Here is a 13,572-nt window from a genome sequence, read left to right as displayed (position 1 = left end):
CTTCAAGTAAACATGAGACAAAAAAATCCAAGCATTATCTTCCCATTTGGAGCAAATGAAAGTGACATGGGAGAATAGGTTCATACTCAAGATTGAATTGATATTAAATATGTTAATGCCTACACAGTGATGCAAACCACCTAGTCAATTTACATATCAAACATACAAGGCATATTGAAAGTTTTTTTAATGTGTTAATTTCTTGATTTTAATATGTCCCGGAAGCACATCTCGCTCTCACTTTTCTTTTAGGGTCTCCACAATTTGTTGTAGAGAACAATACAATTTTATTTAATGTGTTGATTTCTTAATTTTAATAAATATTTAGCTGTTCTTTATAATACAATTTTTTTTAATAAAAAAAAGAGTAGATTGTGCCTAAGTGCTTATGAATTTGTTCAAAAATCAAATAATTCTTCTAGCAAACTTAGAATTAAGGTGGTATGTGCTCCAAATTTCATTGGAAATCACTCGATAAATCATGACACTTCATTGACCATATATTATAAATAATAAATATCATTAATATTTTGTGCAGTGCTATTCCCATTCCTTGAGTTTTAATCTCACTCCATGATTTTATGGGATGACCAAATTAACCTATCTTTTTTTTAGTATTTTTCATACATAACATAATTTGATATTTATGAATTTCTTGCCATGTTTGCTTATATGTGTGTGTGTGTGTTAATTTTATATTCTATAATTTTTATTTTTAGGAAAAAATAATATATATTTCTATAAAAATGATTCAGATTCATATATAATATCTAGAATTGGTATCATTATTTTAATATCTCACTTGTTTCTGTTTACAGATTTCAGTTATAAGAAAACATTATAGACCCACCAGCAGAAAAAATCCAAAATAAAATAAATAAAAGGTTGAGAATAATACTTAAAAAGTCCTCGTCAAGCAACACGGCAGCCATTAAAGACCCAACAGCCTAGAACGAGAATGACAGGCGTGGAAAATTGACTTTTGCTGTGCCAGCATAATGAATTTGTGCTTCCATGGAGTTAATAAACTCAACAATATCCGAAATTCAATTTTAATACATTTAGCAAGTAAAACATTAAGTAATTAATAAATGTAAGAAATAATTGTTATATTATTGTATAATGTATTTGTTTTCATTTGAAATTTTGTATAGGATTCTTTGTTCTTATAACAATTTTCTTTTATAATATTCTTGGTATAATACTACACCCAATGATGTATGGTTTTTTCTTAATATAATTAAAAAAGTATTCTTAAATCGGTATATAAATCAATCAAAAATATTTTAAAAAAATATATATTTTTAATGGCACTCCTCTTGAAGGAAAAATCGGCCATTGGATTAGGTTGTCTCTCAGCCACAGTCTCGACCGCAGAAATCCTCCCAACTTTAATTAATATTGTGTGCCGTTGCCAATGGGTACAAATACGGATCATTCCTACAAGGATTGACCCGTGATCACAACTTTCGTTCCCAGAGTCGTCGGCTTCTGGTCCCTGATCAGTTTGTTAATCAATTTTACCCATGCTTGGTCACGGCCAGCTGTAGTTGGATAATGACCCTGATATTATTTTTATCAACTAGTTTCCAAATTCCAACCAACGAAACCAGATTTTGAACACGACTATTTGGAAGTCTAGCTTTTCCTTTTGAATTTTCATAAGAGAACAGTCCTTTCTTTTCCGGTTTGGTTTAGGATGGGTTTGAAACTATAGTAGTGATTGTTTTTAAAGTATTTTTTATTAAAAATTCATCAAAATAAAAAAATTACCTACATACATTGCATAAATTGATTCAAGAACAGTCATTTCTTAAATATTTTTTGAAAATATAATATTTTTTTATTAATTTTTCATAAATTGATTCAATAGTTAAGAATGAGAACATATAAAATCAAGTTATATTTATTATAAAAACTTTTAAAAATTATGTTTTAAAAATTGTGTATATTTTCTCGTAAGCATAGTTTAAAATTGAAACAATATGTTTCGTATCATGTTATTGTAAAAAAGTTTCATGTCTTTTTTTATATATATAAAAAAGAAATAGAAATAGTTCTTGCAATGTATGTAGATAATTATTTCATTTAAAAAAAAACATTCTATCATTTTCATTTAGAAATAAAGTTAGTTTGATAATACCATAAAAATAAATATAACTAAATATAAAAGTAAAATATAATCAACCTTAATATAACTAAAGATGATAATTTCACCTAACCCCAATGAATACAAGTCTAAATAGATGGGATATTTATGGATAATTCTATTATGATTGGGAGATTGATGTCTAGACACGAAACCCAAAAATTTTACATTATTAAGCAATTGTTTATGGTCATGGAACAACTCATTTTATTATATAGAGAGAAAACATTAATTACAACAATGGAGGAGAAACACCTCTCACTCAACTCCCAATAGTTATTTATAATTTCCTCACATCTCTGTATCTTTATGAGCTTGCTTGTTGTTGATGTTAACATAACTACTTTTGTTGTTTTTGCCTAATTTATTGCATATTTTGCTCTCGTAAACTCCCTCTATTTATAGCTAAAAATGAAGGACAAGCCTCCTCATTTTTAGTCAACAATAGTAGCCATCATGAAGCCATGGTTGATTCTTTCCATTTGTATCCACACTCAACAATCGCTTACTTGGAGATAAATGGTATGACACCATATCTTTCTTTTATCCTTAAAGATCTATTGAAGCTTTACACTACTTTAGTTTCTTATCTTTTAGAGCTAACTCTCACTTGATTTTGAGTGGTTTGTCTTCCAATCCCATATTCATATGATACACGTTGCCTACCAATCTTTTCATTGTGCAAGTGGGCGACAAGTTCTCTTTGCATCTTTAAGTAGTGTGCTTATTGCACATCATTGCATTTAAATCTCTTTTTATGTAAAGAAATCTATCTTCCAACTAATATCATCATACTATTCTTTTTTGTACGAGATCAATTGGCCTTCTAAGCTTTATCTTCCTTAGCGGCTTGATAGAATCTATCATTCACAAGAGTTTGACCTATTCAATCATACCTCTACAAATGTTATCACCGGTCTTGAATGTGATAGTCATTGTCTGAGTATTACAATGCGATCAAGAGATTACTACTCATCCAAAAGTATGAGCCTATCATTTACTCTAACCTAGCACTCGTATGTTACTACTCTATGAGTCATTCACTCTTCGTCTAAGAATTTAACTAACTTTCCATTTTAAGCATGGGGGAAGCCTATGAAAATTGATCTGCACTTGTCTTTATACTTTGAGTATTATAATATCATTAAAAGTTTACCACTCTTACAAGACTCTGTTTGTCCAGAACCCTAGCATATACTCCACTTTTACTTAAATCATTCGCTCTTTATTCAATAGTTTATCTAGCGTTTTGATTTATCATAGGGCAATATCCATAAAAGTCAATTGGCACTTGTTTCCATACTCGGTTTAGCCAATACTTCATCATTGGCTATGTAAACACTATTATTCACATTTGCTCGTATTAAAGGATCACTCAACTAGATGACATGCACACCACTTATAAATAGTGTTCACGTTTCTCTCTAGCATAATACTCCAATTATAAATTTAACTTCATGAAAATGGATGCTTCACACAACATTATAATCATAAGGCTTTCACTCACCTTTCTTTTCATATATAAAATATGGTATAAAAAATGAGACTATCGGTGATCAATATCCTCTCAAGTAAAAAAACTTTTGACAGCTTGAGAGATATCTCACCCTTGACTACTTAAGCACTCATACAATAGTATCTAACATGAACTTACTTTGGTCTAATTTTCATTCACTATTGTTGTGCAAGAAACACTTCTTCACTCTTGACTAAAGCTTTGTTATCGTATAACAAACATGTTATTTTCATTATTTCCTTGGAGTTTCTTAACCACACATGGCCATATACATTTTCACTAAAAAATACCTACGTTCTTTTATTATAAAATGGTTGCATCCTTCTGTAGTGTATATACTTTGTAGTCAATTGGTTAGTTACATGTGACAATGTCTTTATTCATGTAAAATCATATTTATTATTAATAAAGGCTATACTAATGTTAATTTTGTATTGCTAGATAAAGGCGTTTACCAAATCTCTCCAATTTTTTATTTTGGTATTTCCAAGCCTCATATACCAAATCAAGGCATCGCCAACAAGCTTTTATAAAAAAAAATGGGTCGTTAGTTTTTCATCATGTGTGATTTCAGCCATTTTACTATAGTATATTCGAAGATGGGTCATTTGGCATTCATGCCATTATTTATCTTGGAAAAATTCTCGCTAAGAACTTTAAACTCGCGGGAACTTTAGTCAATTCAGGAAGAATATTAACATTGATAGGGATTTCTACAAAGACACGTTAAATACTAAATAGCCATTGATAAAAAAATATTTTTTATTTCTCAATAAAAATTGATTTATTCAATATATGATTCTTTAAAATTTAAAGTATTCGATCCTTTCATGTCCTCAAGCCAGAATATTCTGCTATTTGGTTAATGCAGTCGCAAAGTTGCTTAAGGAACTTTATAAATGTGTCTCTTAGCACTGTTAGGTCTTTAGCCAAATATTGCATTGTTCCTCTCATTTTCATTGCCAAAAATTTAGAGTCTTTAGCTTAAAAGTAATAGCTAATAGTTTCTAAGCCCTAATGTTGTGCTTCTCATATTGCAGTATTTCTTTATTCAATCAAAGGTTGTTTGACATAAATGAACCTATTAGTTTGGTAATCGAGATGTGTGATTAACTTGGCATGTAGCTAGCATAGCTTTCAGAGTATTTCATTTGCTTACTTTAGTTCTCCTACTTCAGCCTAAGCTTTTTGACATTTCTCTATCATTCTACACTCTTGCCTTTCTTTTGTTTATGTAAATAATTGAACTTTTCTTGCAATTCCTGAAAGGCTTGCTAGTGCTTTTGTAATTGGGCTAAAATGTTATCTGTTTCTTTCTTCACTATGATCAAAGTCCGCTCTTAGTTGGTTAAGCTAGATTCTAATTTTCTCATTTTTATTGCTAATTCCTCTAGCTCAGAGTTCAGGTCTTCATTATAGGACTCTTGTTGGACTCTAATCTCTTTTTACATATCTTTTATAGTCTGAACAATTAGTTTTTAAGGTCCTTCAAATAGTGGAACTTTATAGGTTTTTTCTCTTATTTTCTACCATATTGGATAATACAAGGTTACTTTTCCATCTACGCTCTTGGTGATTGTGATTGTACTAAGATACTTCTAAATTTTTTGACTAATTCCATTAAATTCCTTAAAATTATGAGATCTTTATAGAATTCAGCTAGTCCAATGGTTCGAGTTATGAATTTCTCATAACCTAATTGTTGTAAAACCAAATTAAAGCAATAACTAATGTTACATTAAGCTCCCATCGATGAAACTCAAGTATAATCACCTTAATATACAAGGTAAAATGGGAAATAAGTACATTGTGTCCTCCAATGAAATAGAGATTTTCTCAAGATTGAAAACATCCTCTCACAAGTATTCTTTCACATCTCTTTTAGTGGGGGTTAAACAAATTTCTGTATTTTAAAATGTAAATGCCATGGGGTTCTAAATAGTCCATATATATTTCCTATCACCATGTGGCTCATGTTCCAGACAAATAATAGCTACAAACAACACCTCAAATAACCTTTTTCTATTTTTCTATAGTGATTCAGTGATAAAAAGGTCTTAGCTAAAATTATTATTGTTGGATTAAATTTAAGAGCAAATACACACTTAAAGTTGATCATACCTTTTTTTTTTCAATAGGAAAAGAATCAGACCTTAAATGCTCAAAGCTAAAATTCTCAAACAAATCTCATTCTCTTCATCATGTAATCTTTTCTTAAATATAGGCTTTGATGTATTCTAGAACCAACCTTGATTGAAACCCCCACTTAGTCATCTTTTCTTCAACCATTCTTCAATTGATTTTAGTCAACCAATCACAATTTGATAGAGTTCAGTCTCTTGGCTTATAGAAATACTCCAAGTTTAATTTTGAACAGTCCAATAAAGAATCGTATTCGTCAAGGGTAGGAATCATATCTATAATGTCAAAGGTGAAACACTTGTATTGTGGGTCTCAAAACCCTATCACAGCTTATAAATATAGGTGTTGCACCCAAATATTGAGTTAATCTCCATATTGATTTTAGGTAAAGACATCATCTCACAATAATCCAATAATTGGCTAGCATTAGGCATTGTTTCTTTGAGCTTCACTCACTCTGGTAGCTCGAACTCAAATCTTATTGGTAAGCAGTCCCCCTCTTCACATTAATCTTTTTTAACCCAACACTCATGTCCTCAATGGTAATCATATTATATCCTTTAATTTCTTTTTTTTTATTAAAGATTTGTGAAGATCTAATAAATTACAATTCAAGATGAATAAGTATGACATGGTATGTTATTTATTAGTGTCCTATCAATGGTCCGTCCTAAAAAATGAGATCTAGCTCATAAAGATTTTATGATTCAAACTCATATTATCTATTCCTAAAGACTTTTCAAGCTCTCAGATTGCCTGAATGGTAGTGGGTAACCCGACCTCTTAATCTTATGCAGCCTAAGAATTGAAATAATTTCATGATACCTCATTTATAAGGTGAGTTCCAATATGAGTGAAAGTTTAAGTGAGCATTAGTAGATGTAAGTCTCACTCACACTTGAACTCTTTGTCTAATCATATAAGGTGTTGGTCTAGAAATAAGGCAACAATAACATCTAAGGGGAACGAATTAGGTGTTTCACTAATTATGTCAAATAATAATAAACACGCTAAGAACATATAACATAATAACCAATAATATAATTAAAGTATTTAAAGTAAAGAGATAAGAAAAGAGAGATTGCAAACTTGGCAATACTTGATTCAATATTTTAATCAAATTTATCTTGAAATTTGGATTTATTGTGATCTTAGTCAAGATTTTGCTATCTTTATTGGTGCATTTACTTTGGAGTTTTGATTGGATACTCTTTTAGCTAATTGGCTAAATAAATCATTGGTTTCGTATTTTATTTATTTTATTATACTAGTCAAATAATGGGTACTTAAATGGATAATTAAAACCTGATTGGGTCAAGTTCGGGTATCTAAAATTCATATCCACTGTGAAAAGGGTCGGGTTTGAATAATAGTTTGTATTCAAATTTGTTTATGAGTAATACCAAAACCCAACCCGTGAACACCCTTTATCATCCCTAAGTTTCTATAAAAAAAAAACATAATAAAGCATTGGATCTCGTATTAATATTTATATTTTAACATTACAAAATTAAATTATATTTTCCTACCAAAGGTACTATTATATTATAATTGTGAGTTTTTTTATTTAAAAAAGTTATTTTTTAAATAAAATTTATATATAATACAAATACATAAAATGATATGAACAAAAATATTTGAGGCTCCTTTAAGTTTTAACATAATAATATCATCATTATAGTTTTTAATATTGGATCTCGTATTAATATTTATATTTTAACATTACAAAATTAAATTATATTTTCCTACCAAAGGTACTATTATATTATAATTGTGAGTTTTTTTATTTAAAAAAGTTATTTTTTAAATAAAATTTATATATAATACAAATACATAAAATGATATGAACAGAAATATTTGAGGCTCCTTTAAGTTTTAACATAATAATATCATCATTATAGTTTTTAATATTCATTTTATTTTAAAGAATTTATTTTTATTATATGTGAATGTATTCGTGAGCAAATTATTAAGGATATATTAGTATTTATATTTAATATTGAAAAATTAAAATAGCTTCTCCTATCATGTGAGACCTATCTAAAGGAGTTCTTTGTTCAAATGAAATCTCTATGTAACACAAATACATAGGGTATATAATGTGAATAATTTTGTTTTTGTCAGGGCTCCATTGACTTTTAGCATGATTGTATTAGTATTATATTATTTTCAATTTTTTTTCTTTGAGTTTTGAAGAGCTTTTTCAATATATATGAGAAAAATATTAAAGATAAAGACACAAATAAAAATATTGTCATATCTATTAATTAATATTTTTCTAAATTCTTATGTAATTTTGTTATTTTTGGATTATAATTTTATGTGAGGTGAGTAAAAATTAAAATACAAGTATGAATAGAAATTTTATTAATTATTTGGTTTAAAGGAATCTTCTTTTAATATTAGTAGCAATTGGAGAAGAAAAAAAAGAATAACAAAAATTATGAGTTCTTTTGTTTAAAGGATCTAGAGATAACACAAAACAATAACTAAGAACATAATATATAAAAAAACTAAGGTCTGATTTCATAATTTGATAAATTTTGATGTAATTTTATTAGTTTTTATATTTTAACTATGGATTCTTGTAGACATATTTATAAGCAATTTTAGGGTTTTGAAAATTAAAATAAAGTACAAATAAGGTGCAATAGGTTAAGAGTGAATTTATAAATTTATTTTAAATTATTTAAATTTTAAATGATGTATAAATAGGAAGGCATTTATATATAATAGAATTAACCTATTTGGTAGTAATGATATTAACATTTTAATTTCTTTCTTAATTAGACATAGAGTTTAATTTACATATCAGTGTTGATATAAATTTTGTATTATCATGTATAAAAAAAAAAAAATATTACCTTCTTTTCTTATCAGCCAAATGTAAAATAAGTCTCGTATATATTAGGAGTTGGCAGCTCACAATGTGTGGATTCTTAGTACGTGCATGTTTTTGCATTGAAGTTCTTCGAGCATGATATGATCATTTGCGGCATAGCCTGGAGAACTTCAACCCAAACCGAAGGGAAGCGTGTTAGTGAGCTGAGTTTTGGGCCTTCTGTCGCACATGAACAAGATCAGGATTGAGAGTTCCACACGTTCTTACATTACGTGGCACAGAGGCTGAGTTCGAACGATCTTGCCCCAACAGTCAAGGTGGCGACTTCCTAGAATCTAGACGGTGATCACAGATAAAGTAGTGACTGAGGATCTAAGGAAAGAGGTCTCGAAATGAAATGATGCTCTCTTCGGCAGAAATCAAAGGCCTGAGAAGTGATTTATTCCACTTGCATCTAAGCAGTTGGTATATCGACAGGAAAAGGGACCAGCTATTGCTTGAGATAAGCTCAACTATTCCCAAATATCTAAATCCTTGTGTTCTGCAGCCACCAGCAGTCTAATAATTTCCTCGATGAATGGCCTACTTGTGTATCCACTTTGGGTGGCCTTCGATTGTGGGCATGCCCCACTACACCTCACCATTACCAAAACTATCAATTACAAGAAGATTCTACTTTCCAGAGAACTTCCCTCATCAAGGCTTGGATTTCAATGGCTGTCCATGCGCCAACATAATTATTCTGTACTACGCAGAGGCCACTTACCAGGTGAGGTTCATAATGTACTTGGTTTGCTCTTGCCCATTCACTTTTGAATAGAAGATAAGAGGAGTGGATCATCACGTCATTCTTTATTTGATATCAAGGACATGATAGTGTTCTGCTTGTATTCTGTAGTGGTACGGGAATCTAATAGAGCATTCTTGGTGAATTTATTTAAAAGGAGAAAAGTTGGCTGGGCCATTCTTCCATCACCCACAGAAACCACCACCAGTTTGGTCCCTAGAAAACCCCCGCATGCAGAAATTATCTCCTTGCCTTTCTTTGGAATCTTCATAAAGTAACTCTGGTGAGTTAAAAAACGAGATGCCTTCTTCTTTGAACTTTTGGAAGAACAGAAATGCTGATCAAACCCTTTTTTGACCATCTAGACTTGATAGATCATAGATGCTTGTTTCCCTTGCATGTGATTTTAAACAAATGGAATCTGCAATCTTGACTCCCGAGTCTAATATTCTTTGTGGATGTAACAAGGAATATTGATGACGTTTCTCTGAATTCCCTTTGCAGTTTTGAAAAGAAAATAAGGCACATTACATACTTTCTCCTGTTCGTTGTCCTAGAAAACTCTCAGCTTGAATATTAATCAATGAACACTTCAGTTCATCAAATACTAACCAACTGGAGAACGCTTTGAGCCGAGATTCCTTTGATTTTGGCCAAAGATTTTACTGTATCATCTTAGAGGGAAGGATTACAACCTTTGTTCTATGTAGAACAATGTTGTCACAGATCCAGAAACCAAGTGCATCTGTCTCAGGCATGTTTTATGCGCTGAGTTAATTGGCAAGAAATGATATGCAGCAGCTTCATTTGTTCTCATGACACACTTATTAGAGTTTAACACAAGTGTATCTAATAATTTCAATTTTGTTCTGACTGATGTTTCTTGTATAAAAACTAACGGACCAACAATATTTATAAGTTCTTCCAAAAGAAACGAGATATAGTATTTCTGTAAATTTTCCCTCTTTATCATCTAAAATTTCAATGAAAGAATTCGTAAATATTGCGGAACATCTATAAGCAGGGTAGACAATGAAAAGTTTGGACTTTTACCACTATAAAACTGACACTGATATGGACACAGGCACTGACACTTCGCTGACAAAACTCGGATCCCTATTTGCAGCTGAGTTTCCAGCGAATGCATATCCGGCACCTAATCCGCCAAACTGCAATGGATAATTCCCACACCTCTGAAACACTCTGGCAAGTGATGCTGCCTTCCTTCTTGCCCGCTTTGTGCCTGTGAACAGCAGACTCTGAAGCAAACCCGCCAATGCCGGTGCCTTGAGCACTTTCTCAGTTGCATCTGTCCCGCCACTCCGGCATAACTCAAGCAGTGCAGCAACAGCATTTTCTTTTCCTCTTGGTGTTCCACAACGCATCATTCCTATTAGCCCTGCCACGGCCATTTCCTCTCCCCCCACTGCTTTAGCCCCAATTGGTTGCCTCACAATCAAAGCCAATGCACCGGCTGCTTCCTCTGCAACCCCTTCCTTTCCCAAAGCCCCGACTAGTGCTGCAATTGCACCTGCTTCTATCATTCTCACACAATTTTCTGTATGAGTTGACAGATTGAATAAAGCTGTGACAGCGTCCTTCTTCCCACGTGGTGTCCCTTTTCTCAATAGGCCAGCTAAGGCTTCAACTGCCCCTTCCTCATCTGCTATTCTCTTCTTGTAGTCATGAACAGCTGACAGGCTAAACAATGCCGCTGCTGCATTTTCCCTTGCCTCTGTTGTGAGTCCAAACCTCAATACTTCAACAATCGAACCCAGACAACCTTTTTCATCCATAATTCGGCTTTTATTCTTTTCATAAATGGATAAATTAAGTATTGCTGTTACAGAATTCTCTTGTGCAACAGAGTTTGTAGAAGACAGCAGTTCACAAAGGTAGGGAATCGCACCAGCTTCTGCAATGAAAGCACGGTTTTCTCTTCCAGTTTTTGCTAACAAACGTATCCCACGAGCAGCCACAGTCTTTGCACCTTGCGAACCATTTGCCAGCTGATGAATTAGAAGCGTTGCTGTAGCTCTGTTGGCTTCAATTGCAGCTTTGGAAGGCATAGTCGCTGCAAAAGCCTCCACAGATGAGTCTGTATTCTCTGGAGGGTCATAAGGGATTCCATGAGCAGTACACCATTGCACGATCAGATTCCTCAAAGCCCGATTTGGAACAAGGCGAGTGTTCATGAGTATCTGCCCCGTCTTGGGGCAAGTACAGTGCCCTTCGTCCATCCACCTAGATATTGAACTCCGATCATAAGTCTGCCCAGTTGAAATTATCACCGGATCTCGCATCAAATCCAACGATATCGGACAGAAAAAATCCTTGGGTATTGTAATAAAAGTTTCTGCAATCTCTTGAGCAATCAACCCTTTTCTCCGCTTCTTCTGATTCCCAATTTGCAACTCCACCTCGTTTTCCCCAAACCCATAAAGCAAAAACCTACAATACCGAGCAATTGCGACAAACCCATTAAGCACCGAAGTTGTGGGCTCAATATCTCCCTCGTGACTAACAATTTGCTCCTCCAAGAACTCAATTTCTGTTATACAACTCTTGGCATCTTTAATCCCCAAACCCTCCACGAAAAACAACCTCAACTCCGCCAGACCAGGAATCCTTCCATTCTCAAACTCATCAAGAAACGAAAACAACCTGACTCTCAAAGCCTCCTCATCCTTATCAATCAATAACCTCGTTCTCCTTGATTGTGTTTGCATAAGATCAATCTGTTCCCTAACATCCTCACTCAGTTCAACATCATCCAATGGAAAAACATCCAAAAGGGTAGATATTTCCTGATTCAAATCATGAAAATGCCCCGAAATCGAATGGTTTTGAAGCAACAACCATAATTTGCTGGATCGCACACAATAATCAAGCAATATTTTTGAGCGGTACAGCAACAAATAAAGCTCTTTAAAACAAGCAAATGTGGGAGAAGATAAAGCAGAACCAGCCCCAGAGTCCCTCAGATACTCCAATAAAACAACAAAGATTTCAATTTTACGAATTAAAGAACGAGAATTCTTTCTTTGAAAGAAGAGTGACTTCCCTGAGAAAGAAGACACCAGCTCTGTTGACAATGATACAAGAGTCTGTACAAGCCCCACGTCGGTAAAATCAACCGGTGCCAAGAAAACCTCTAAAGACGGCGATCGTCGCCGCCTTAGAGAAGAAAATATAGCGGCAGTAGCCATAAACAAACTACCAACCTCTAAGGAAACTTTTTCAACAAGAATGGAAGATCTTTATTTCTTTAATTTGAGAGAAAGAAGAGATTTTGAAGTAGCACAAACCTTTGGTTTCTTTATCCTTATAAACAATCAAGATCTCTGCAACCCCAAAATCTCCACAATTTCCTGGCTCATAAAACGAGAAGAAGAGCAAATTGAAAAATGGGTTTCAGTTGTTTATTATGGTTTGTTTGAATGTTGAAAGTTAATAGAGAGAAGAAGATTTGGTCTTTACAAAGAGGGCGGTTTTTCAAGAGAAAGATTGATGATTCCGCGTTAAGATAGAGAGACAGGGGAGAGAGGACTGAGCTACCTATGACGTTTGTTTCTTTTCTTTTTTTATTTATTTTTTGAGAATTAAAGAAATTCTATGCAGTTTTGGTGAAAAATGACTTGTATTGCTTTGACGGATAAGTGTCCAGGTTCCTGTGCTTTCCATTTATTTCCACCTCCTTCCACTACTACTATGACTGGATACAGAGAGAGAGAGAGAGAGGGAGGGAGGGGGAGAGAGAGAGAGAGAGAGCTTATGATGATACTAACAACTCATTGTATCTACAGTCTTTGTCACTCAAATGAACACCATTTTCAGCTTAATCTGCACTATTAACTAATATACTATCAACAGTGAAGCATCTGTAGCTTTTTTTTTCAATTTTCAAACTTTTCTTCGGTGATTTTGGGTGTTTTGGGTTGTTGAAAGGTTTATTTTGGTTTTTTAAGGTGATTTTATTTTATTTTTTTGGTGAAAATGACCTGAAAATAGTATTATAAGTTAAAAACTCTTCTCTTGATTTTTCGGCCACTGTAACGGTGGCTGGATTTTTAGCACCAGCAAGCAATAAGTTGACATAGGGGTAATTGAGTTATTTTACAAGTCTCATGAGTCCT

The 13,572-nt window shown here is 32.8% G+C and overlaps 1 protein-coding gene across 1 annotated transcript; it reads right to left on the bottom strand.

The window, feature by feature from the left end:
* Positions 1 to 10,382: 10,382 nt before the first annotated feature.
* On the bottom strand, positions 10,383 to 13,243 carry LOC7476316 (U-box domain-containing protein 17). The gene has a single exon (XM_002305687.4). It carries the CDS (start codon positions 12,643 to 12,645, stop codon positions 10,492 to 10,494), a length of 2,154 nt encoding a protein of 717 aa, XP_002305723.2. The 5' UTR covers positions 12,646 to 13,243; the 3' UTR covers positions 10,383 to 10,491.
* Between the last annotated feature and the right edge of the window lie 329 nt (positions 13,244 to 13,572).

This window comes from Populus trichocarpa, chromosome 4, assembly GCF_000002775.5.
Source record: "Populus trichocarpa isolate Nisqually-1 chromosome 4, P.trichocarpa_v4.1, whole genome shotgun sequence".
Lineage (NCBI taxonomy): Eukaryota > Viridiplantae > Streptophyta > Magnoliopsida > Malpighiales > Salicaceae > Populus > Populus trichocarpa.
The sequence above is the reverse complement of the archived record's forward strand: the minus strand, read 5'-3'. Positions and strand labels throughout refer to the sequence as shown.